The 26,429-nt window shown below is 41.2% G+C and overlaps 2 protein-coding genes across 2 annotated transcripts; one reads left to right on the top strand and one right to left on the bottom strand.

Moving 5' to 3' along the window:
- The first annotated feature begins 1,779 nt into the window (after positions 1-1,779).
- On the top strand, positions 1,780-11,914 carry RPE65 (retinoid isomerohydrolase RPE65). Its single transcript, XM_013945118.2, has 14 exons — positions 1,780-1,790; positions 3,370-3,452; positions 3,832-3,982; positions 4,672-4,779; positions 4,877-5,018; positions 5,737-5,884; positions 6,190-6,271; positions 6,705-6,837; positions 6,964-7,103; positions 7,878-8,007; positions 8,977-9,091; positions 9,190-9,284; positions 9,400-9,511; positions 10,994-11,914. The coding sequence occupies exons 1-14, from the start codon at positions 1,780-1,782 to the stop codon at positions 11,143-11,145; spliced, it is 1,602 nt and encodes a 533-aa protein (XP_013800572.1). The 3' UTR covers positions 11,146-11,914.
- Positions 11,915-11,995: 81 nt separating this feature from the next.
- LOC106486525 (methylcrotonyl-CoA carboxylase subunit 2) lies at positions 11,996-25,551 on the bottom strand. Its single transcript, XM_067301388.1, has 13 exons — positions 25,532-25,551; positions 24,256-24,582; positions 22,365-22,561; positions 21,065-21,243; positions 20,042-20,122; positions 19,428-19,606; positions 17,710-17,902; positions 17,191-17,282; positions 16,140-16,296; positions 15,217-15,339; positions 14,496-14,644; positions 13,922-14,003; positions 11,996-12,214 (listed from the first exon to the last, which is right to left on the bottom strand). The coding sequence occupies exons 2-13, from the start codon at positions 24,576-24,578 to the stop codon at positions 12,131-12,133; spliced, it is 1,839 nt and encodes a 612-aa protein (XP_067157489.1). The 5' UTR covers positions 24,579-24,582; positions 25,532-25,551; the 3' UTR covers positions 11,996-12,130.
- Between the last annotated feature and the right edge of the window lie 878 nt (positions 25,552-26,429).

Here is a 26,429-nt window from a genome sequence, read left to right as displayed (position 1 = left end):
TTTTTTTTTCCTTCCACTTACCCAGTGGTACATGAATCAGTATAAACTTTTATTATTTGCAGTGTCCCCTGGCAGAACAATCCATGGGTTGGCTACCTGTTGCATGAAAAATCAACTTTTCGCTTGTTTTAATCCTGGCTCCTGACAGTGTCATTCAATGCCTGTTGGGTAAAGTGCTAATTTTCATCAGCTAAGGGTCTGACCATCACAGGTTTTTAACTACGAAAAAAAAACCAAAGCTGGTATGTCCAGTGATTCAGAAACATCTTGTGTCTGAGCTGCAGCCAAATAAAGTAGGTGAAATGTCTTGGCAATGCTTTGTACCGTATTAGACTGGCATTTTGCTAGGAGAGTCTTATAACGTGCATTTGGGAATGGTGAGCACAGCTGATAGCTATGTGAGCTACAGCTTCACTCCCTAAAAAATCTCTCATCACTTAACTAGCCTTTTTTGTCTTTGAGTAAATAATTATCAAAGACATTTGTATCTTGTTTACTGCTAATATTTTGCATAAGGCTGTACAAGAGAAAAAACACAACATTCTTGGTCCCCTTATAATAGCAGCAATCACAACATAGTAGTTTTTGTGTTTTATGTAAACTATTATCGATAACAATATTGTAGATTTTCTTGGACAATTGTTATGCCAATGTACAAGCCTTCACAAACCTAACAATTTCAGGGAAAAAAGGTTGAATTATTAGAAATCTTTTTACATGCTTTTTTGTGACTATTGATTGATAATCAGCAACATCGCATTTCAGTACTTAAGGACTGAACAGGAAAACCAAAACCATTCATTTAGAAAAGCCATAGCAAAATTTTTTTTAGCTTTTAATTTCTAAGAAAAAGAATAAATATTTACCTCTCCCTGTAAATTGTCTTTACTTTGAGCAAGACAGCAATTTCTAATGAAAATCCTTTATGGAAAAAAAAAATTACCTCTTTCTAAGGAGTGTATTGTTCAGTAACAGTACACTCCTTGGAAAGATACTGATATTTGACTGATGGCAGTCCCAAAAATGGTGAAGGTGGATACAAGTAGTGGTGTATTTTTGCTGTTCTTGTACACACACATTGAAGCCTGGAAAGAAAATCTTTCATGGATGCCTGGAACAGAGGGAAAAGTTAGTGTCTGATGTGTATGGGAAACAGGAATTACAGTATTTGACGATGACATCTCACTTTTTACCTCTTGATATCTTTAATGTCCTTCCATTAATCCCTAAGCCACTCATCTTTATTCTACAGGTGAGGTAGCAGATGGAGAGATGCACTGTGTTACATGGGACCGAGGTGACTTTTTTGGCAGGGGCAGTTCCTTTCTGCCTGCAGCCTGTGCTGTAACGGGAAGCTTTGGGAACGTTTCCCTCCCACTCACGTAGGGCAGCAGGTGCAGGGCCCATCGCCGTGGAGGAGGTGGCGAGGAGCTGAGCGGCAGGGCCGAGCGTGCGCGACTCCAGCGTACTCCATTTCACTACTTTTTTTTTTTTCCTTTGTAATCACTCTGCTTGGGAAGAATTTAGGTCTCTGAAAAACATTCAAAGACTCTTTTTGTGTGAGCAGCAAGACAAAACCTAATAAAGCATCAGGAGGATTTCGGTGGTGAAAGCCACTTCTGTTCCCAGCAGTGAGCCGATTGGTTGCTTGGGATGTTTGCTCGAACCTATTACTTCCTTCAATGGGACTTAACGCTCGTATAAATACTCAGCGCGCAGCTCTACCTACCACGCTTTGCCATTGGCTTCGGAGGGCGCACATCTGTCATCGGGGAGAAAATGTACAGCCAGTGAGTATTCCTACGGGTTTTCCTCTATAGGAGCAACCCAGTTATTGGTATGATTTTGTGAATTGTGCTACATAAATGTGTGCAATGCATGTAGAGGTGCCCACGGTGCTGTGATTTCCCCTACGCTACTGCTGGAATGGGTTTCTGAGCGTAGCAGGCTGCTGTGCACAAGGGTCCAAGGTAGCCGTGACAGATTCAGCCTCTCTAGAAAGCGAGGTGAGCACATAGGATACGGCACCTATTCTGACAAGTTTATACTTTAAACAGAAGATAACGAGGGTGATGGGCAAGGAAGGAGTGAGCTGCACAAACCAGCTGTGTCTCTCAACTGCTGGATGAGCTGGAAATGTGATTAGTGCAGCTGTGCTGCTGTGAGGAGTTAGCTCAGGAATGGGAAGAGATGAAGGCAGGTGTGACAGGCCCCGTCAGCCCCGGGGAACAGGAGAGGGGCGGCTGCTCCAGCCACGCTCTCGGGCAGAGGCCAAAGGCCTGTAGCAGGCCGCTGTGGAGTCCCCCCTGCGGAGTTCTGTCTCTAGGCAGCGGTGGGAGAAAGGGTATTTTCAGCCGGCTCTCAGCTCCTTCCTAATGCGAGTAGTAGAAAGCGCTGTATGCAAAAAAATGTTTTGTAGCCCTAGAAATGCCTTGCTTGCTCCCCCCGTTTCAGGCTCACGCAGTAGGTAAGAGTTGCACAGGAACCAGCTTTCCGAGAAACGGGTCGGCGATCTCTCAAAGCGACGTTAGGCGACCAAGGTGGGATACACTTATCTCCGCGGGACTTGTTAACGCTGGCAGACAGCAGGGCTAGAAGCGAGTCACGGTGTCTGCCGCAACTTATACTCAGGAAAGGAGATGATTTCGAGCTGTATGGAAGAGCGCAGTTTGGAGGCTGAGGGCGAATGCGCTCTGCTGGGAGCGAGGGGAAGGAAAGGGGGTGGTTTTCTGTGCGCGCGTGTTCATGCTACTATAGTCTGTACAGAGGAATGGCTCTGGTCGGTGAGGGGGCAGGCTGTCCGGAGATGGTCCATCCTGGTCCTTCAGGTCCGTCCTTGAGAGGAAGGACAGTGTACAACCCAGCCTATATCTGGTGTGTCTTCATGTGCTTTATAAGTAGACTAAAACTGAAATAATTCTCAGCTAAGTGCTCAAATACAATTGGTTTGAAAAAAGAAAAAAGAAGAAAAACAACTTATCAGAGACTTGGGAAAGAGAAACTGGATTTTTGATTCTAAAAAGTTGGCCTGCTTCCTGATGTTTCCGGATCTCCTGGAATTGTGCGGTGTTTGAGGGTGTTTGCCTTGTTAGAGACAGGTTGGCAGGGGCTGAGGCACTCGGTGTCCTGTTATTTCTCGTTCATCTGTACGCTCGGTCTCTAGACATGGACTATTTGTGGTCTGCTACCGCAGCTTCTCAGAGTCTTTGAAGCCTTTCTTCTCATGAGGGCTAGTGCTTCTCCCTGCTGGTTTGTCAAGTTATTTGCAAGAGACAGATGATTCCATCCAGAAGTAAAATCCCGTTGCTCTAGTGGGTTCCCAAAGCTCCTCCAGATCAAGCTGATTTCAAGGTCTCGTGACTCTTTCAGAGTTGAACACCCCGCTGGAGGGTACAAGAAGCTCTTTGAGACTGTGGAGGAGTTGTCCTCTCCGGTAACTGCTCACGTCACAGGTTTGTATGGTCGCGCTAATCTCCTTTCGTGCTCTTTCTGAGCCCAGCTCTTATTCTCTGAGCACGTGGGTCACCAGCTCGCAGAGGTGCTGGAGGTCCTGGAGTGCAGGGCTGAAACATGGGGCTGCCATATTCTGCAGTAGAGGAAGCACAGCTTGGATGTGGGATCTCTAGACTTTTCAGTGCTGGACACCCTCTGTTAGGTCTGTAGAGGAAGAAGAAGGCATAGTTCAAAGTGCTCATAAGAATGCATGATCTTTTTTTTTAAAAAAGTTTAAAATAGACTAAATAATTTTAAGTTTTATTCTTTTGTTACAAGAAAAACTTCTTGGTTTAACTTGCCTTGGTCTGAATAAATACAAAGCTTTATTTTCCACAGGTAGGATTCCCGCCTGGCTTAAAGGAAGTCTTCTTAGATGTGGGCCTGGCTTGTTTGAGGTCGGTGCAGAGCCATTTTACCATTTGTTTGATGGCCAAGCACTCCTTCACAAGTTTGACTTTAAGGAGGGGCATGTTACATATCATCGAAGGTATGTGGAAAATTTCCAAGCAAAATTTGAACCATTTGCTAAACTGTAATGTGTTGGGGCCGGATTCTGCTGTCTAGCACGTGGGAGGCTCCCACTGATTTCAAGTCCATGCAGTTATTGGAAGAGCTCTAACGGTGAGAGCATTATAGAGGGCTGAAAATAACTGAAACTTGCTTGTATTTAGCAGAGATGCAACACTTCCCATTACATTTCCCTGGAAAACATTACATGGATTGTATTTTCCCCAGAAGATTACAAAACTTATTTTATAGGTGAGAAGGTGAGAGCAGAGAGGTTTGTTTGTGGCTACAGTCAGGAAGTGACAGAACTACAAATTACTTTGAAAACTAAAATATATTTTCAGTTGAAAACTGTGAGCTATTGGTTTTCAGGTCTTTGAAGAATAAATGGACAAAATATGATATTTCTGGTCATCCTCAGACGTAAGCTGATCATGAGTTTCCCTGTGCTCCCGACTCAGCAGCTGAAGGGAAGAAGCAGGTTTCAGGACCTTGCCCGCCCTAGGTGCAGCCTGACGCTCTTCCCCAGCAAAGCCTTGTGGTTTTAAGTCTGCAGTTTTTGAAGGTCTTACAGGTTTCATCACAAGAATATTTTCAGTTTAGTTATGTGGCCTGCTTTTTTTTTATGATGCTGCCAATAAGATTTTTTCTCTTTCTCACCTTCTCCAGGTTCGTTAGGACCGACGCTTACGTGAGGGCAATGATCGAGAAGCGAATTGTGATAACGGAGTTTGGCACCTATGCTTATCCAGATCCATGCAAGAACATTTTCTCCAGGTACCTCGGGACCATTTAGAGGACTTGCTGCAGTGATGTGCTATGTAATTTCTACTTCCAAGAAATCCCTGACTCTCTGTTGATTTTCTTTGCTCAGGTTTTTTTCATACTTCAAAGGTGTGGAAGTCACTGATAACGCCCTGGTTAATGTCTACCCTGTTGGTGAAGATTACTACGCCTGTACTGAGACCAACTTTATAACCAGAATTAACCCAGAAACTTTAGAGACGATTAAGCAGGTAGGTGTTTGTACTGAGCTTCTAAAAACACGGAGGAGTAGAGCTGAAATGAAAACGTTTAACAGCCTCTTACAGAGAGGCGAGTGTTTAGGATGAACGTCAGAGATATGATTCGGAGACAACAAGCAAGCTAGGAGCTTCTGTGAGAGCAAAGTTCAAAGCAAGCTTGTAAATGAATTTCCGCTGCTGCTCTAACTGTTCTAAGTAATATTTAATTTGGAGACTACAAGGGGTCCATGGTCCATGTTCTCGCACTTGGGTTAGGATGTAGGTTACAGTTTGCAAACTGGAGCCAGATTACAGCCTGAGTTTAAAAGGAGCTGCCAAAATAATCAGAGGGCTCCTACTAGGTTTTTAATGCTGGCTTAACTTAAACTGGAGCCGAGCATTATTTAGCCTGAAGAACCATGTTTAAGGTAGAATATGTTTTTCAGAGTTGTTCTTTGATTTATTATCAATGTTCAGTTTGTTGAACCTTTCCTTTTGGACCCCCAAATCCCAAAACTCCCACTGTGACAAAGTAAAGCGTGCCTGACTCTCCCAAACTGCTCAGCTTAGCTGATGTTTCCTCTTCACAAAATGGATGATGTTCTGGGCTAAGAGAAGAACTTTCCATATATAAAGTAAGAAGGCATCTGTCTGCTAAATCATAGCAGGAGCGGATAACTTCCTGTCTCCTGCTGAGGAAGCTCATGAATCTCTGCGTCTTGTTCTCCAGGTGGATCTCTGTAAATATGTTTCAGTTAATGGAGCAACTGCTCATCCCCACGTTGAAAATGATGGGACAGTTTATAACATTGGCAATTGCTTTGGAAAAAAATTTTCACTTGCCTATAATATTATACGGATTCCTCCACTTCAGGCAGGTCAGTTAATCCAACTTCTGAATGAACTTCAGAAAATCATGTCCAATAAATAATTTTTTATTCCTGAGATGATTTTTGTTATCAAGGTGGGGGGTTTTTTGTTTTTTGGTTTTTTTTTTACATTTCATTAGCTTCTTTTAATTAACAGAAATGTTATCTTTAAAACAACTATTTACATGGCTTCTGCATCATAAAGTTCCTTTGTGTTGAAGGCAGAAATTTTGCAAGGTAAACGTCAGTAATACAACCAAAGTAAGTATGGATGAAACTTCCTCCATAATTGTTCAAATATCATCATATTCCAGACAAGGAAGACCCAATAAACAAGTCTGAGGTGGTTGTGCAGTTTCCTTGCAGTGACAGATTTAAGCCCTCTTATGTTCACAGGTAATTTCTCACTGGTCCTATAGACTGAAAATGTAGGTCCATTGACAGCAAAGAGAGACGTTGCTTACAGTAAAACTCTTATCTTGTGTACTATGCTCACATGTCAAAACAGCTGCTTTGACAAGTGAGTATTTATTAAGAGCATCCATTTTTATTTATGCAAATACACAAAAGTATGGATACGCTTGTACAACGTTGCTGGGGGTTTTAGCATGTTCTGTAGAAACGGCAAGCAGAACTTGTTCTCACATGTAATAAGCAGCTACAGTTGAGGAGTTACCAAAATCAGGATGTTTATATTGCTGTTATCTTAAGCTACATTCTACATACTACATCTGGTGCTCAAAATAAACTATTGCATGGTGCATGAGCGCGTGTTTTGCCCAAAGTAACCACGGTGAACTTGATGTGCTCCCCCTGTATTTCTGAACAGCTTTGGGCTGACCCCAAACTACATAGTGTTCGTTGAAACGCCAGTGAAAATCAACCTTTTCAAGTTCCTTTCCTCCTGGAGCCTTTGGGGAGCCAACTACATGGACTGCTTCGAGTCTAATGAAACTATGGGGGTAAGTTGCGTAGCTTGCCAAAATACCGCTATGCTGGGCAGTCGACCTTCTGAATTGGAAGGTCTGTCGTATTAATTTCACCTTCATTGCTCGTAGATCTAAAACAACGTGCTGCTTGCTTTTTAGGTCTGGGTTCACGTGGCAGAGAAAAAAAAAGGAAGGCTCCTCAATATCAAATACCGGACTTCTGCCTTTAACCTTTTCCATCACATTAACACCTATGAAGATAATGGATTCCTTATTGTGGATCTCTGCACCTGGAAAGGGTGAGTATCTGCGGTGCCGTTTGCGGACTGAGTGTAGGGATGGCCAAGACGGCGGCGCAGGAACGAGAATGCGTGTGTCGCTGCACCTCTCCCCACACGCACTGGCGACAGCGGACAGGCTCTCCGCAAACGACGTGCGATGACCCCGACTACTGCGTGTGAGCAGATTCGTACAGCGGCCTGTGTCCTCTGGACACCCTCCCCTTTCTCCGTGGGAATCGGCATCCAGCATTAAGGCTGAAAGCCATCCCCGTTTCAATTGGTTTAAATGTTCCCACTTGTTAATATGTAGGTTAGATAGCGTGTAAGTTACCAAGATGTGTGGAAAGCCCGTTTTAAACTGATTTTCTGAGGTTTTCCACTTGCCTTTATCTTTAATAGATGTTAGGGACTACTGAAGTGCTGATGCTGTTTCAGTCTCTGGGATAGCGATGGGCACAATCTGGTATGGGTTTGAATGGTGCTTTTGACATAAACACGGCAAGAAATCTGCACTCCTACGGGCCCTGGAATGAGGACTCCAAACATCGCAGCTGCACTGAAACCGTGATTATCCTGCCTGCTCTCAGGAGGTGCTAGGGGAGCAGACAGTGCAAAGGAGCAGTCCATGGGCTTGTCTGACGGAGAGCGGTAATGCACACGCACAGTTCCCGCTGCCAGAGCTAGAACAGGACTCGCGTTACTCGATGGCATTTTAGGAAAGAACACCCGCATTTAAAACTTTGCTTGCAAATGCCATCTTTGTTTTGTGTCTGTGATCCTGTTCTTGTACAGATTCGAGTTTGTTTACAACTACCTCTATTTAGCCAATTTACGAGCGAACTGGGATGAAGTGAAGAGACAGGCAGAAAAAGCCCCTCAGCCCGAGGCCCGCAGATACGTGCTGCCCTTGAACGTTGACAAGGTAACGGTTCAGCTCTGCACATGTGGAACTTCAAATGCATCTCCGAAATGCTGATGTCTGCGTGACTCCCCTGCAGAGTTCATTGCAGAGTATTACCAGATGCTCTGCCTGATTCAGTTTAATTCATATTAAACCTTTGGGGGGGGGAGGAATCCTTAAAGCTTGGATCTTCACAGAAACTTTTTATTTTCCATAGCTTATCAACAGTATTGCATTCTATTTCCCATGTGCTGCCTTACAAATTTGAGACTGTGGGATAGCAGTTATTCATAGAGGGTGCAGAGGACCGGAGACTGACTTTTCTCCTGGAGTTCATCACTGGGCGAACAGAGAAGGGAAGTGGCTGCAGCCGGAGCATGTGATTAAATCCATTCCCAACTCATGGTGTGAGGTCCATCAAACAGCTGGCCTGATGGAAACTTCTGTGGCTGGGAATTTCTAGATGATTTCTAGCTACCCCAGCTGTTGTTGTCCTCCTCTTCTTCCTCCTTGCTGATGAAGTCTAGTTGGAGCTGGTGCTGAGCTGGCGAACACAAGGTTTCGGCGCTCTCTGAACTTAAGGCTTTTCCTCTGCCCACCTTGTCCTCTTTCTGTCTTGTGCTGATGAAACAAAACGTGCAACCACGTGCGTCAGCGCTTAGTTAACCTCCAAATGTCTCGGTGAGAAGAAAGGCACACGTGTGCATCTAATTTTTAATCCAAGGTAAGCACAGCGAAGGCTGCGATAAAGGATTGTTTTACCGTGATGGATAGACATTCTCATTACAGCTCCTGCCCACTGAAAGCTAGCTAAGAAAATGGAAGCACTGTTTCTCACAAGCGTACTCTAATTTTGCAGCTTTATGAGGCTTTGCAGCACGCTGTGAACCTTACTGCTTAACAAAGTTTGCAATGGTTGTGTGCAAACGGCTAAGAAAACGAACACAACCGCTGCTCTTTGTCTGTCTTGGCTATTTCTCTTTGTCGCAGGCTGACACGGGTAAGAATTTAGTTACCCTGCCCTATACAACAGCTACAGCAACTCTGCGCAGCGATGAGACCATCTGGCTGGAGCCGGAAGTTATTTTCTCAGGGCCACGCCATGGTAAGATGTTAACTCTGACTCTCAGCCGGAGGCAACAACAGGAGCGTCAGCAATCTGTGCCCCACTAATCCTAGCGCATATATATATATCTTTTGTAGCCTTTGAATTTCCACAAATCAATTATAAGAAATATGGCGGGAAACCATATACCTATTCATATGGCCTTGGACTGAATCACTTCGTTCCAGACAGGGTAACTATTAACAAATGGGTGGGGTGCCTTTTTTTTTTTTTTTCCGGATGAGCTTTTAGCTTCAGGACAAGAAAGGCTATTTGCTGAGATGAGGGTTTGTCACCTTCTCTTGTAGCTTTGTAAACTAAATGTTCAAACGAGAGAGACCTGGGTGTGGCAGGAACCAGATTCGTACCCCTCAGAACCGATCTTTGTTTCGCATCCTGATGCCCTGGAGGAAGATGATGGTAATAACTGGTTTTATTTTGGTCTTTTAATTATTTAATATCTCACACGTTTGTGTCTCCTGGCCCAGAGTGTGCTGTCCTGACTTTACCTGGACAGATAGCACCCAGAGGAGTATTATGTGCAGGAAAACTTCCAGATAGCTCCCCGATTAGATGTATTCCTTATTGTAAAACTGTTGGGAAATTTCTGAGGAGAACACAGAAAAATTAAGACTAAATGAAAATAAAGGAGGAGAAAGACCTCTAGGTTGAGATGGTCTGTTGTCCTCGTTTCCCAGCCTTTCCATCAGGAGTTACAGTATTTAAAGAAATCCAGATGGCAGAACTTTGTAAAATTAAATCTCTCTTAAGCCAAGCATGTTTTTATTCTTACCCATCTTCCTTGTGTAGGAGTGGAGTGACTTTAGTCTTTGTCACTCGAGGACACATAGTTGTATTCATGCCAAGCACTGTACGCATTTCTTCCTGCATCCTCAGACCAGTACCTATTTTTGAAGGTGAGCTGCCACATTTAGATTGAACGGGTGTCCACTTATTCCCTCAGTGCCTCATTTCTGAGCAGGATGACATGAAGCTGGGAGAAATCTTGGCTCAGCTGAAGTCAAGAGCAAGCTCACAGGTATATATGGAGCCCCAGTTTGGTATGCTCTGTCCCCAGTTGAGGAAAGTGCTTGTGCAGGGGCTTAAGTCCCCTTGAAGTTGAAAAGGTTTAAGCATATTCTTAGAAGCTTTCTTTAAATGAAGATGGAGAACAAGCATTTTAAGAATATGCTTAAGTCTTTTTTATCCTTTTTAACTTCATGGGACTTGAGCCCCTGCACAAGCACTTTCCTGAATCTAAATTAACGCCAGGTCGCACGCTCACGTTTCTGCGCTCTTCCCCAAGGCTGTATGTCTGCTGCTGCTGCTATGGATTATTTTGTATGTTTATTCAGCTCTTGGCTCCAGCTTAGGGCATTAGTAGCAGTTCTAGCTATGTGACTGAGACAGAATACAAATGAGCGAAGGGGGCTGACGGGAGTCACGGGAGAGAGATCCTGTCTTGTGTTTTCCTGCAATCACTGACCAGAAGAGTGTATACAGGCACAGAAATCTTAAGAGCTAGAACCTTCCATATGAAGATGCCAGGATCCAGAAATGGGCATCTTGGTGCCCGAGAAGCAGAACTGTAAGGCAAATCACTCCTTTTTTTCAACTTCTAATGTGGACAAATTTGATATAAATTCCACTAAGTGACATTTGTCAGAGGCCCCTGCAATGGCTTTTCATAGTTGCTTTTCAGACTACAAACGTACTTCATGGTGCTAGAGGGAAACTGTGAGCTATGCTGGCAAGCAGAACGACAGCAAGAACTCAAAACCCTATGAAGGGGGAAAAATAACTGAGATTTACTAGGGCCCTGTGTGTGAGTGCTTACTTATGGCGTGGCAAGTCCAAGTTGAAGGATAAGGAATGACACGTGTTCCTTTTCTTGCTGACCAGGGGTTGTGCTGAGCATAGTCATCAGCCCCGGTGCAGGGCCGAAGCCTGCCTACCTGCTGATCCTCAACGCCAAAGACATGAGCGAAGTTGCCAGGGCCGAAGTGGAGACGAACATTCCTGTGACTTTCCATGGACTTTTCAAAAGAGCGTGACTGCTGCCTGCAACATATTTCTTCCAACTTTGAAGGGTGAAGTCTCTATTTACAAACACTCAAATGACCTAAATTCCTTCAATATCTTTTTTTATTTGCATGGTTACTTAATTGTTTCAATTTCCTTGATGATTCTCTAAAATACTTACCCAGATATTTTTCATATATACCCTTTGACATAATTTTAAAATGTGCAGTGCTAAGACTTATTCATTTAAAATAACAAAAGTTTTATTTTACAAGATTAAAATTTGCAGCAGGATGAAAGATGCATGAAATAGCACAGTGTAAACTCTGTATTTGTCAGCATGGTAACATGACACAGAACAGACCATGTGTCCCTCTGTTACATGCTTCAAGAAGAGGTAATTTTATCCTGTGTTGAAGTGCTGTGGATTTAAACCAACTCCTGGTCACTGTAGGAGTATTCTCAGAGCAATCTGAGCGGAGCTATCATAAACCCACCTCCCCTCTTGTTCATTGCCTTTCCATAGCTGTTCTGCAAATCTGGACTTGTCACTCAAGCACTAGGTCAGAGGTGTTGAAGCAGGCAGCATTTGTCCGCTGCTAACATTTACATTCCTGAAAACTCCTACTGCCTAGATAGAATAATAGCTTCTCTGTTTCCCGTTTCTTTTGTCAAAGTACAATTTCTTTAGTTCTGCATTTCTTAATAAAACATAAATAAAAATAATTAAGCAATCGTTATGGCTCAGGATGAGTTTGCTTCATTAGTGTGCTACAGAACCACAGATTAAACTTTCCTTTTCACAAAATAGAAATTTTAACTCATGTAGTAACAAACTATGAAAAAATGCAAACTTATTGCAAATAGACTTAAAATCCAGGATTTCTTGTTTACCTGCTCATGGTTTAACCGTTTTATTAATGGTATCAAAGAATTAGAAAGTCATTTACATTTAAAGTTAGCACTGTGGTGTTAGTATTCTTTAAAGGCCAATTACTTGAAAATGGCAGACTGCAATTACATTCTGATGACGGGATATTGACACGGAGATATGACCTGGTATTTCTGCTGGTTTATAATTTCTAGGCACTGTGCAACCACCTGATTAAAAAACAAAAAGTATAAACAATGAGCCCCTGAAGCAAGAAAATTTAGTAAAATTTACTAATGTATGCGCTCATTCAATAATGGTTTTGTTCTTACTTTCTGCAAAACAATGAGTATTTAAAATGCACAGTAGCCAGCTGTACAGTTAGGGGAGATGGACATCAGTGTAATACAGCCCTGGGGAAGGGGAAACACCAAGGAAGAAATGTCCACAGGATCCCAAAATACACGTGTTGCACCTAGAAGCCATAGTGTGAGGAAATGAAACCATTTTAAAGCCACTGTGATGACAGGAGGATTACTTCTGGAACACTGAAAGCTTAGGGTAAAATAGCTTCTCAATCAAAATATATTATGTGATAGTTAAATAGTTAATAGATCAATATTTACTTAGTTATGCTCCTATGATCCCCAATCCCATGTGGAATAAATTATCAAAATATCCTGCTCTTCCCTTTATGTGTCTGTCTTCTTAGAAGAAGTCATATTTCTTGGTCTCCTGTGACAATGGTAATGACTGAAAACACAGAACACAGCTTTCAGACTTTAAAAATAACATAATTCTCTGTTAGGATTCTGTTAACTTTTATCTTATGGTGCATATAATAGTCTCCTTTGCCAAAACCTTTTGTATGTCTTGTTGGAAATTTAGAGTCAGGGTAAGGATTTTCCTAACTTCACAGTGAACATTCTACTGCTATTAGAGCACACACTGGCTTGAAAAAACCTATTAAAAAAAACCAGCTCACACATGAAGGCTCTGAATGAGCACATCCGCTCAGTTCAGACAAAGTTAAACATAGATTCCCCCTATTAGCAAGAACTGGGATAAGTAGCAAAACAGTATTGTAAAAAAGAATTAAACGTGCAGATGTGAACCTTGGTGGGCTGGTGAAACAGTGACTCATTTTGATTGTCACACATTTCCTTTTCACATACAGTTTCTAAAGATTCTACGGACTCTAGTACTTGAAAATGCTTCTCAGTGCTCTCCTGTTAGCAAAGTTCCCACAACCTCTACAAAAATATTTAACGTGTGTATGTAGCACCATAAATACGTACCATACTTAGAAGAATTAGTTGAAAGCAGCATGTATATGTGATCTTTAAATAAACAAGCTTCACAAGTGCAAATGACATTTTAAGTAGTGCTAATAAACAATATGGCGAGGCAAAACAAGAACAAAGGCGGCGATTTTTAGAAAAGATCCAATGGAGTGGATGTCTGCCAACTAAAAAAAATGGAGAGCACTCCACATGTAAGAAACAGATTAAAAGCAGGGAGAAGTTGCAAAAGAAACCTCCTTAGGAGAAAAGAACAGGAAGAATGCAAGTAGTGAAGAGCCTGAATTTAAAAGAACAGAGATATGGGTGATTATGCAAGACAGAAAAATTAAGGATTGGGATACTGAACCAAATTGGAAAGTCAATTAAGGGATTTAAGAGGAAATGCTGTAGTGAAGTAACTAGAATGAAAAAGGAATTCAACAGAACATTTTAGACAGACTAATGTGGAAGAGAAAAGATGAGAATTGAAAAGCTAAGTGCCAAGGAAACGGAGTGAGAACTGGGAGACTTGGTTCTGGGAGTCAGCATGCTGGCTGACCTCGAGCAAAGCACAGGCTCACGCATTCACTGCAAGATCTTTTGGAGATCTGAGGATAAAATGCACTACAAAGAACATATAAAGAAAAAACCGACCTTTCTAGTATTTTGAGGTAGAATTACACCATCGTCCCAGAGTCTGGCAGAAGAATAAAATGCACTGCTTTCTTCCTCTAGCCTGGAGAAGAGAGTATTAAGTAAGTTTAAAAGTACAAATATGTAACAAAAAACAGATCAGGCCAGTAAAAAAATCAGGGAGGAAAACGGCCTGCTCTTCAATTTCAAATGAATGCATGGCACTACTGTTAAAACTAGTTCTAGGCACAGCTACAGAAGATCAGATCTGATCCCTCTGCATTTCAGTCATTCTGCAATACAGCAGATCCTCTACATGCAGATCTCCATTGGTTTATACACAGCAGAATATTTTGATTTCAGAATATGTGGTTTGGGTTTTTTGTTTTTTTTTTTTTTTAAGTCAAACATTCAGGCTTCCTTGAGAAGACCCTCACAGCATACAAGGCAGAAAATACACGGTATTTAAAAATATTTTTCAGTAGATTTGGGTTTGCTTTAGCTGTTTACAATCTGGAATATAAACAAAAGTAGGCACTTTTTAACTAATTTAATCTCAGTGCAACTGCAGGGGCTTATTATTTAATGTCCTTACTTTTCTTTTAGATGGTTTAGTTCCGATTCATCTTCTTTACAGTCATTGTCCTCAGCTTTTGGGATTGTGAAGAAGTGTCTTGAATCCACAAGAGCAACTCTTGCATTAGGCCACAAGAACAAAAAGTTTGGACTGAACGATCTCCCACACTATGAAAAAATGCACAGGACAAACTCACTGAATTTAAATCACAAGAAACGGCCGTAGGATGACGCAATCAAGTTCGAGACAGAATGTAATACAGTGTAAGTCGTAAAGGACTAATAATACAGATTCCATGTCAGCATTTTATCATTTCCTTTTTCCTTCAAGCATTTACATGTTTAATTCTGAGCAAGCAAACAGCCCTATCGCACTTATAGCAGTGTGAACAGCACATGTTATAACACAGCTGAAGACAACATGGTCCCTGACCACTGCGAACAAGTGGTACGTGTTGAGAAAAAGGCAGCATTAGATCCTTAGTAGAAACAATTTCAAATAACCTGTTTTTTAGAACCAGCTCTAGGCTCTTAGTTGGGTGTCGAGTAAGTGACATTGGCGATCAAACTTTTTGTAATCACATTTTGTAATGTATTTCTAATTTTAAAAGTAGTTAAAATAATGGAGTTAAATGTCTATACCAACAGCTGACTGTGTTTTAAAAATGAAAGCATTGTGAAGGTTTGGTAAAGTGTACAAAATCTATTACCAAACACATTAACCTTTATGCTACCCATACCATAACATAACTTTCGCTCCCATAACATCCACCAATTACAACGGTTATTTTGGGGACAGCAGCACAAGCAACAGCAGCCATCATGGAGGCCTGGGCTTTTAATCTGTTGGTGTGAGCTTCTGCCTGAAATTAAAGAAAAGATTTTAATTCTTCTTCCTTCTAGATTCCTTCCACTCCCACCAAACCTGCAGAGTGTCTCTAAAAGATTTATTTCTTTACAATTCTGTAAATTGTTTCTCCCAAAACAGGAAGACAGCAGCATTAAATTAACTACCATAATCCATTATGCTACTTATTTTACAATGTAAATCAACAAGATAATTATAATCAGTGTGCATACCCCAGCACTGTTCTGCTGTGTTAAGCCCACAATATAGAGCAACTCCAGCTCTCCTAGACATTAGTGAAGCTCACACACAATGGAATTACACCAGGCTTTGTCTCTAAAGCTGGCGACAGTTGGGAAGAACAGGGCTGCAGGAACAGCCTGCTCAGAGAACCTAGTGTAGGCTTTACTGTGACGCTCTCTGTAGCCCTGGACAAAACATACTGTACCTCAATGCCTTCATTTTTAGAAAAGGGAAATATCTATTTTCTGTGGCACAGAATGGTATTAGAACAACTGACAGGCTCTATTTCAACGCAAAAAGCTCTGAGAACTCCAAGCTTTTACAAGCTTACATTGCAAGCTGGGCACTACCATTTCAGATGAGCCTACAGAACTGATTAAAACTGGAATAAAGTGAGAATGCTAATGGGAAGACTTAAGAATAAAGTAATTATGAGGCTGTTCAGTTTAACCATCAAGAGTGGATTAAGAAAATTAATTTTCCTAATAACTAGTTATTTTCAAAGTGAAATCTTAGTCAGAACAAGAGCTAGGAACTGCTTCAATTCAGCATACTGAACTAAAAATGCCATACCTGCGAAATGCTTGTTGGCTCTGCTGCATGTGGAGCAGTATTTTGGAAAAAGAGGATGGGAATGCTCCGCTGACTGCACAGCTGTACGAAATGGCCACCCTTGAGAGAAGCATCGTGAGAAAGTTCCCCATTGCTAGCCACTACCCCCACCAAGTGCCTGCAAGACAGACATGTGAGCACTCTCACTTTTGAACCCCAGAAATTACGAAAATGTAGCTCCTAATGATCTAAAGAATGGAAATGTAAATATCCATACACACAAATCTGTCCTGCTAAAGAAAGTTGAAACATAAGAGGATGCACTCACACATGTCATTGCATTCAAGGAACCCCATGTACATAACAAACGAGAAATCTCACAGCACTCCCTTTATATAAAGCATGGAAGTATTCGTATGGACTAACACCCGGAGGCCAGGTAAAGGTATAGGTGATCTGCTATAGTTCACACTGCAGGACAATGTACAAAGTGCCAGGATTCTGGTCTCTAACTACTGTAACGTACAAGATAACATTTAATCTGCAATGTTTATATTTTCAACACAGAAAGAGGCTTAAAAGAAATAACACATTTTACCATTTCTTTTTTAAGATTTGACTGGAATGTTATATGCTCTATGAATGTGTTAACAATATAGTCAATTATGTCAGATGGGAGACAGGATAATGGTGAGAACACAGCTTCCAACTCCGATTGAGATAGAACACTTTTAAAGATGCAATTTCTTATTTCTTAAGGAATCTGCTGAGACTTCAATGTTCCAACTGCTCAGGTAGTAACTTGAGTGAACAAAAAACTAATTTCCCAAAGTCGTGAAAATCATCCATTTGAAATCACTCTCTGCCACTATCAGCCTGAGACAAGATGAATTCAGAGCCCAGAGATAAGAGTAAGGCTTCCTGCTATTGTAAAGTATTTTATTACCAATCCTTGACCCATTCAGAATTTCATAAATATTGTTACTGGGATCCTGTAAAACCTAATAATGATATGAAAGCTTTCTAGACAAGTATGTTTGTATATTTTTAGAATGAAATCTTATAGCCTTACCCTTCCACATGGCCAAATCCTGTTACTAATGTTGTTCCATAGTCAGCCTTGAATTCCTGGAATCTGCTTCCATCCATCAGACGGCTCAGAATCTGCAAAGAAACATATATTCTTTCCTACAGAAACTGAAATGAAAATAGGATAGTTCTGCTAAAGGATACGCTCTGTTCAAATAGTAAGGAGACCTGTATTATGCAAGAAGTCAGACAAAATGGTCCTAGTGGCCATTTTATGTCTTACTCTACTAAAAAACCCAATACGCACAAAACAAATTCGTGTTTGTGTTTGATTGCTGACGGAGTATTTTGAGCCAAACTTTGACTCCAAAATTATTTTGGAGTTACAGAGCACAGTTGTTCATGGGCACAAAAACCTTACAAAAAAACCCAGCACGTGCAGTTATACTTTGTGTGCATAGAAAAACCCTTCTCAGAAGCATATTGCTCATGCTTTTTTCAAACACAAATACCAGATAAAGCAGACTGAAAGGATGAAGAAATACAGCACCTGTCAACTTACCAATTTTACAGGAAGAGTGTAGTTATAACCTCGTGGTGCCAGCCCCAAGAGCTCATCAGAACTATACAGAGGACCATCATATTCTATAACCTCCTCTGGCAGAGGCTCATAATTTAACGTTGAGATAATATTTCGAACGCATTCATAGGCTTCCTTTTCTGAAGATGCAAAATGGTCACTACAGCCACTGACTCTAGAAGAGAAAGCAAAATTTATTAGTATTAAATTAATGAAATCTGAATATTGAAAAAAAATCTAAACTAAAAGAAAAACTTTCATCTGCACTGTGAACCTCGGGACTCCCTGAAAACATTGTGCATTTTTGTTCTTGTGCATGGATGAGCTGAAACCAGTAAGTGAGTGGAATTTCTGTGCAATCTAAACAAAAATGCACAGTAGGGAGAAGGGAATTTCTTCCCTATGACTTTCTTTAATACAGGTTAAAAAAAAAAAAAAGACCTTTGTATATATTTTTACAATGATGTTGTTACAAACAATATAGAGAGAAAACTTTTAAAATTATTTTACAATAGTAGCACTTCCAGACTGGTTATAAAGAAAGTAAGTTATTATATGTATCACAGTTAGCTGACTGTCACACTAATTGCTTTTGTGAGACCTTGATAAGAAAGGTATGGAATCCAGTTTCCATTCACAAATTACACAATACCAAGAACTATGAAGCAAAGCAAACAGAAAAGGGTCTTTCCCCTATCTAGAATGGAATAACATTATTTTGACAACTACAGTAACTTCTGACATAGAAGAATAATGTTAAAGAAATGGTTAGATAGCTACTATTATCAGGTTCATCTCCTGTTTGCTCATCTCCTGCTATGAAGCCCTCAGTAATAGCAGAGGCAGACAGGCTTTCCTTTTTTCTGCTTTGCTTCAGGAGCTTTTACAAGCATTCAGATTCTTTGCGAAGAGTTCTCTAGTGTCTTAAGCAGCACATGAAAGAAAAGAAGTCAGGCTATCTCTCCATGCCCCAGTTTCAGGAGGAAAAAGAATTTCTTATAAGTTTCCTGACTATCACAGTATCTGAATACTCAATGTTTTTTATATATGTATTCTGACAATGTTTCCATTTGGAAAAGAAGTCATATCATTCCTCTTCCACAGCTGACGCTTTTGGGCAGAGAGGAACTGACTTGCCTAAAGTTGTTCAGTAAGCATGTGGAAGAATGGGGGACCAAATCCAGATTTGCCTAGTCCCAGCTTAAACCCCTAATATCACTTGATTTTTCTTCCATTTGGCTGATAGAACAAAAACCAGTATCTGAGAATGAAAAGAGCAAATCGTGTTGTGACAGGTTCCACTTTTGGCCCTGATCCTGCCCTCTATATTTATCTGAGATTTCTATCAGTTAAATATGTAACAACTGAGAAATTTGTCCAAAACGGAAGCAGAAAGTTGATTTGAACAGTAGTAAAGCAGAAATTACGATGCTACGTTATTTTGTTTGTTTGGAAGGCTTATATCTAACCCTATGATACTGCCACACATGTAACTAAATGCCACCAACCTTTATAATAATTCATGTATCATTTCTACCATGTTTTCATGACACGCTTCCCCATCTTTGAGGACCATATTGTCCCCTTTTAGTGGAGGCATCAGAAACAGCTTCAGTCATATTAATTTATGATAGAATGGCAGTTTCTTTAAAGATAAGTGTGCTGAGTTCTCTTCTACTTTACAAAATCATTTCACCTACTTAGAGTGAAGTTTGGCTCCTCCTAGGTCCTCCGGAGAGACATCTTCTCCTGTAGCAGCTTTTACCAGAGGTGGGCCAGCAAGGAACAGTGTACCAATTTTATCTATAATCACAGTTTCTTCTGCCATGGTTGGAACATAGGCACCTCCAGCTACACAGGATCCACACACTACTGCCACCTAAAGGACACAGAAAAAAACAAACAAGATACTGGCAAGAGAAGGGAAAAACAAAGCCATTACATTTATTTCAGAAACATTCAAAACCTTGGAAAACCAGGAACCAAAGCTATAAATACAGTCATGAACACCACCATTGTTTTTGATATCACACGCAGCTCAGTGCAGTTTACTCTAAAATCACCTAGTGGTTTGATGTTTTTACATTAAGACCAGTTGGTAAGCACTTAGAGGATATTTAAGGCTGAAGTATGATCATTCTGTTACGTGAGATACCATTTGAATCTCTCTTCCCCCACAAATAGAAAAGATGAGCTTTAAGAAATTTTTTGCATGTTTGTGAGTTGGTCCTAGAATCTGTATTAAAAGGAAACTTTTTCAGAATTCTATTAATCACATATACTACACTTACTTGTATTCAAAATGACACTGTACCTGAGGGATTTTCATGGCAGACATTATTGCTTCATTGTAGAAAACTCTACCACCATCTGACTTGTCAGGAAACAGCTCTGACTGACATTACATAGAAAAGACAATGTGAGTTTCAATATTAACTAGAGAAGCCAGTGCTTCATCTTTACTTCATTCATTCACAAACCATTGCAACTGATTCCGAGAAGGAAACCATTGACAATCATACCTGATAACTTTTCACATACAACATTCTCTACTATATTTATTCCTCTCATATATTGCTCAATTCCACAAAAATATCCATGGCCATCTGCGTCACAAAAGCAGAGATAAGTTTCACATTCTTGTGAAACCAATTTATTCTTCACAGGCAAAGACTGTAAACATGGGAATGGGGAAGCTCATGTTCATTCTGTACCTGTGAAACAACTTCAACACAGTCTTCCTTTTTTACTTAGTTTTCTAAAATTCCATAATTCAGGTAAAAACTTTTTCTACATGTTTGCTTTCAGTCTGGAGATGGAACAACTCTAGTCTGTGTAATGACATGACCTTTGTACATTGTAAAATAACCTGTGCAAGCTCTCTTGTTACAATAAGTATTTTAAAAATTACATTTTTAAAGGCCATGGATGTTTGTGCATTACTATTACAGACTTTACAACAAAATACAGAGTAATTTTAAATATTCTAAAGTCAAAAATAGAAACTCCAAACAATGTTTTAATTTATTAAAGACACCAAAGCCTTTCAGTGCACTGAGGAGTATCCATACGACTTACTTGGTCAGCATTTTGTCCCCACATTGATACTAAAGTTTCTAAACTTTGATCAGAAGCTAGATGCAAGATTAGCCAGGGCGAAAGCCACTGTTATATATGCTCAAATAATCTCCAAGGCTCTGATTTGTGGGCAAAATTCAATTTAACAGACAATGAGTGTCAGCCAGCCAAGATAACAAAAAATAAATCAGAGACTTATTTCTAAAGATTAATATGATTAAGATAAAAATTTTCCTTTGTGAATTTGTTGTGATATTACCTGTAGTGGTAGGAATGCTCCCCCGCTGTCAACTAGGTACACAGATAAAAGTCTGTTCTGCATGGCTATTTCCTGAGCTCTTAATTGTTTCTTCACTCCAATCGGATAAATAGTTCCTCCTTTTACAGTTGCATCATTTGCCATGAAGACACACCAGACCCCACAGATTTTTCCAATTCCTAGCAACAGTACCACAGTTATTTATCAGGAGTCTCTAGTGAAACATGGAGGCCAAACTATAGCTAGAGTTTTCTTTTGGTAACAGTATGTCAGTAAGATAGAAGACAAGACTTGAAATACAACTTCTTCACTATTGGTGACAATGTGTAAGAAAAAGAATAATATAATCTGACTTCTAACTCTTGAGACGAGTTTACAGGGAAGACTATAAAAATACTGATATAAAACTGAAAAAGTAGCAATCTGTGACAAAAGAAACATAGGACTTCATGATCCTATTCTTCCAGTTGCTTTTTAAACAGGAACTGCTCTTCAAAATGCAATGAGATTAGTCTATAATTTGAAAAATGTTACAAAATAAATGTCATAGGGTTTGGGTCACACAGCAACTTGGTCCCCTCTTTCATTCAACAGATATCAGTATATTTGACATCCCATTCTGAATTTGTTGAAACACAGACCGGTAACTGGTAAGTAGAATAAATTCCTACATCTAGAAGAAAGGAAAGAACTTTTTTTCTTTGAAAGTTTTTCCTAGATTCCTCAGAATAGATTATGGAAGAATACTACAGCCAGTGGCTGAACTGTTCCATTCCGGTAATTACTACTGGAAAGAGCTGATGTTCACTTTTCCCAGGAAAACACATTATTGAGATACTAAAATATTCCATAACCTTGATTAGATGTACAAGCACCTTAACTGCAATGAGCAGGATTGGTTACTATATGAAGGTGTGCAGCACGCAGACTACAACTCATCCACACTGCCTGCAATCACGTACTCTAAATACACAGGGCTATCTCACAGCAGAATGGTGAAGAAGGGCTTTTTTGACACTACCAAGAGTAACCAACTGAGCACTTCAGTCAGTCGTCAAAGGATGCCTGCGTATCAGTGCACCTGAACAGCTCCTCTCAAATCACCTTAAGGATCATATCAGTTCAAAACCTTCTTCCCTCCAGCCTGCGCCTCCAACGTGGGCAAACAATACCTTCAAAACAATACCCTCAACCCCTATCTGCCTTTAGATCTAATATGAATCATATTTAAAGATATGAGCAATTAAATAAACTTCATGAATTTCCTATTACATCTAATATTAAATTTGCTAGCAATTACCAGTAAGGCATCCAGCAGCAGGGACATCACCATATGGCAGATTGAGGCCTGCAAGAGGAGACAGCTCAAGAAAAGACTCATCATCAAGAAGCATTTTCAGGCGTTCGCGAACAAACAGCTTCTTGTTTCTCTGGGTATGGCGCAAGATGGCATTTTCTCCTCCTCCTTTACTGACCATCTCTAGCAATTCTGAATATCTGATTTAAAAACCAAAGCTTCAATTAATGAAAATAAGCTTTGCTTACAAATTACCTTTTAGGAAATTTAACACAGTACTTAAATGCATTGCACAGTTTTCACATCAGTAGTACAATAACGAAGATAAAGTCACAGTTTTGGATTACTGGTTCTGAAAGAAACTTGTTAACTACGGTGTAACAGATCACAGCATTCAAAAGCATAATTTTTCTCACAAAGTGAAACAAAAAGCAGAGGTATGTTACTTAAAGCAAGTATTTTATTTTCATTATTCAAAACTTACATTTCTGAGCCTAATAAAGGCAAAGAAGAGCCAAATAATAGATTCTGTCTGTAGCTTTTGTTCATTGCTAGTAGACGCTATTAGGTCAATCAGCCTTCCCTGGGTGTTTCCTATATAAACTCAACATATAGTATTTTACAATATATGGTCATTTTTAATCTCTGTTGGCAACCCAATCAGTGGAGTACTGAGAACAGTCTGACCACCGCAGCTGAAGACCTGACTTTGAGGGATATTGCAAATTTATGGGCTAGCGCTATCACTGTAGGGCAAATATTAATAAGGCTATCATAATTTGTGAGTCCTAATTCAGTGCGAACCTTTACCTCTATGTTCCAACCACTCTAGGGAAGAATCCAGTCGATGGTTTCCTCCCTGGCTCCCCCTCAACAAGCGCTGAACAGTTTATCTGACAGGCCTAAAGAATGTTCAACATCATGGCAGCTATATTTTAAAAGTAGTGAATAGTGCAGTGTCTGTATAACCACCCAAAGAAAAGCTCACTACCGAATGTTATTGACTGGGCAGCATAAAGTACAAATAATGAACCGAATAAACTCTAAACAAATGTGATCCTTGAAATAATTTTGATTTTAACAAACCAGGTTGTTCATTCATTTTAAATATATATTTTTCACCAAGATGCATCATCTTTACCTAAAATTATTGTCTGACATAATAATTTACGAACTACTCTGCACATAATTCCATTATCTGTATTGTGGCTTCCTGCAGAGGCTGAAAAACCTCAGGAGAAAAAGCTACAGATTTTTAATAATGCTGTAAATGCCACCACAGGAGGGCACAGTGTGTTTTCCATAGCTTTGCTTCCAGCTCATGTATCTTTCTTCTGAACAAAGGCCTTTGAGTATCTGCCATCTGCTCCTTAAGAACAAATACATAAAATATGTTTTCCTGCTTTTGTCAGTGAATCACGACAAATTGCAATAACTGTCACCTACTCTTTCAGGAGAGATTTGGAAATGTGTGAGTCACCATTTACGTCTTTGCATTCAAAATTAGACATAAGACAATTTTTATGAATGTCTAAAAAAATACTTCTTCGCAATATATGCAAAACAATGTCATATAGCAATATTTCAAATGCAGTCTGCACCTAAGTTTAGGCATTTTGACCAACAATTATGCACCTGCTTTGGTGGACTGAAATTTTTTAAGTGCTGATCCTTGTAAAGTGTTCTCTGTTGAGATGATGTCCAGGAAAACAGCAGAAAGGAGCTGCTATTTTAAGCTTCGAAGTGGTTGGAAAAAAATTACCCCAAATTTTTTAAAATCTCCGGATTTTTTAAAATAGTGATCTTCCTAAGTTAAAAATTCTTAGAAGTGCCTATAAGTAATGCTTTTATCATATTAAAAATATCAACATTATAAATACAAAAACATTTTTACCTTTGAATAACAGCCTTACTGTTCCTTAAATTTTCTTCAAACACATGTTGATATACAGTTGGGATACGTCCATCTAAAACAGGGTAAGTTTTTGTATACCGTCTATATTTTGCTTTATTACTTACTAAACGACTGGGAAGCATGTTGCATGTCCTTTTCGCAACTTGACCAGACCGATTCTGTAGTATCTGTGCTGTTTGTTTACACAAGTCCTTATACTTTCTTTCGAATACATGATGCAAAATTCGTGATCTTGAAAACAGTAAAGATGGGGAGCTAGGGGAGAACTTGCAAATAGAGCACAAAGTGATATTGTTCCACATGACCCTAAGAAGGAAAGAGAGAAGAATCAGCACTTACTTTCAAAATTAAAGTCAGATTCCCTAGACTGAAAAGTGATATGCCAATTCTGACAAATGCCAAACCCTGAAAATCTAAAACTATTTCCACTTTAACGCACCTTGCCACGTTCTTAGAATAAAAGAGACAACAAACCCTATTTTAGGATTAAGCATTACAGCCTTAACAGCAAAACCTGGAACTGCGGGTGCTGAGAACTGCTGCAAACCAGGCCAAATGGGCAACCCTCCTTTGCGGGGCAGCTGCTTCCAAAATGCTCCCTTTAAACCCAACCCCTGCTGTCGGCACAGCCAGAACAGGGCCGGGATCCAGGTGGATTTAACGCCCACACGGCACCGATGAGGTCCAGGCCCTGCGAGCTGCGCCCATGCCAGAGGGTGGTTTTCCAGGACAGTCCCCGGGCCCCAGCAGGGCCTGGCGCACGGCTGCCCCCGTGGCACGGCCAAGGCTCCCCCTTCGGCCTCGTTAAATTCCGTCTTAACGCCGGGAGCCCCCTCGGGGGAGCCCGCACGTTAACACGGCGCCTTTGAAGAGGGGCAGCGGCGGCAACAGCAGCCCCGGGGCCGGGCCGGCCACCGCCGCCCGCCTGCGCGCGTCAGGCCCGGCCGCCAGCAGAGGCGCCGCGGGCCGCGACGAGGGGCCGAGGCCAGGGGACCCGCAGCGGAGCGGAGCGGGGCGGCCGCCTCAGGGGGCATCGGCCTGGGCGCGGCGGCGCCTCAGCGACCGTTAGGGCCGTTGGCGCCGCGCGCGCGCCGACCGTTGGGGAGGGGGTGGGGGGAGGGGCGGGCAGCGCGGCCCCTCCGTCGGCCCGAGCCGCCCCCCTCACACACACACACCCCTTTCCCGGCGGCTGCGGCGGCCGCGCTTCCTCCCGCCGCCTCCGCGCCGCTCCCCGCGACCCCCCGCCGGCCCTTACGCGGGCAGCCGCCTCCGAGCCGTCGGCGCTGGGCACGCCCCGCGGGGCGGCTCCGCGGCGAAGGCGCCCGCCCTCGCCGCCGCCGCCTTCCTCCTCTTCCTCCTCCTCCTCCTTCTCCTCAGCGCCCCGGCGGCGCGCTCACCGGCGCTCAGGTATCTCCCTTCTCCCGCCTCAAAATGCGCCATAGCCATTACCAACCCCCCCCCCCCAAAAAAAAAAGAGCCAAGCGAATTGCTGCTCTAGGAAATAAGTACAATATATACACAGCATACGTATTTGATTTTTAAATTACGTACTCTTTAAAAAAACGCTGAATGATACAGGCCATACTGCAGCCTCACAAAAAATACATTTGTGGTTCGGTCACCGTTAACTGCAGGATGTTAAGGAATGGTCACAAAATGTCTAGTTTTCAACATCTTCCTTTCAGGTAAGATAATTGCACGTGCTGCAGGTAACACTGCTGGAAACTTGCAGGCTACGTTTTTACTGACACTTTTCCTGTCAAGAATAGTTTTAAACCGTTCGATTCTCCGACACTTCAGTCAGCCAAAGGCTTGCCGATTGAGTTTATAACTAAAATATAAAATGAGTTTGAAATTTGGCTTCCATGCCTCACACTGTTTCTGGGCTGCCTCAGCCAGTTCGCTATTGTTAGTCACGGCATAACCTTCTAGAAATTACAGCTTGTTGCCTCCCAGCGACTTCATTAAAATGCGTTCCTGCCAGATAGCTCTTTATGCATACATATTAATAAGGCTTCTTAGGCATAATTAAGCAATGACTAATACATCGGTGAACGTAACTATCCAGCACGGGCAGAAAAAAAGGATGTGTAAGTAAATAAGTTGTATGTGTTACTAAAAAATGTTGACAATGATAATTAAGATTCACTGAC

This window comes from Apteryx mantelli, chromosome 8 (assembly GCF_036417845.1).
Source record: "Apteryx mantelli isolate bAptMan1 chromosome 8, bAptMan1.hap1, whole genome shotgun sequence".
Lineage (NCBI taxonomy): Eukaryota > Metazoa > Chordata > Aves > Apterygiformes > Apterygidae > Apteryx > Apteryx mantelli.
The sequence above is the reverse complement of the archived record's forward strand: the minus strand, read 5'-3'. Positions and strand labels throughout refer to the sequence as shown.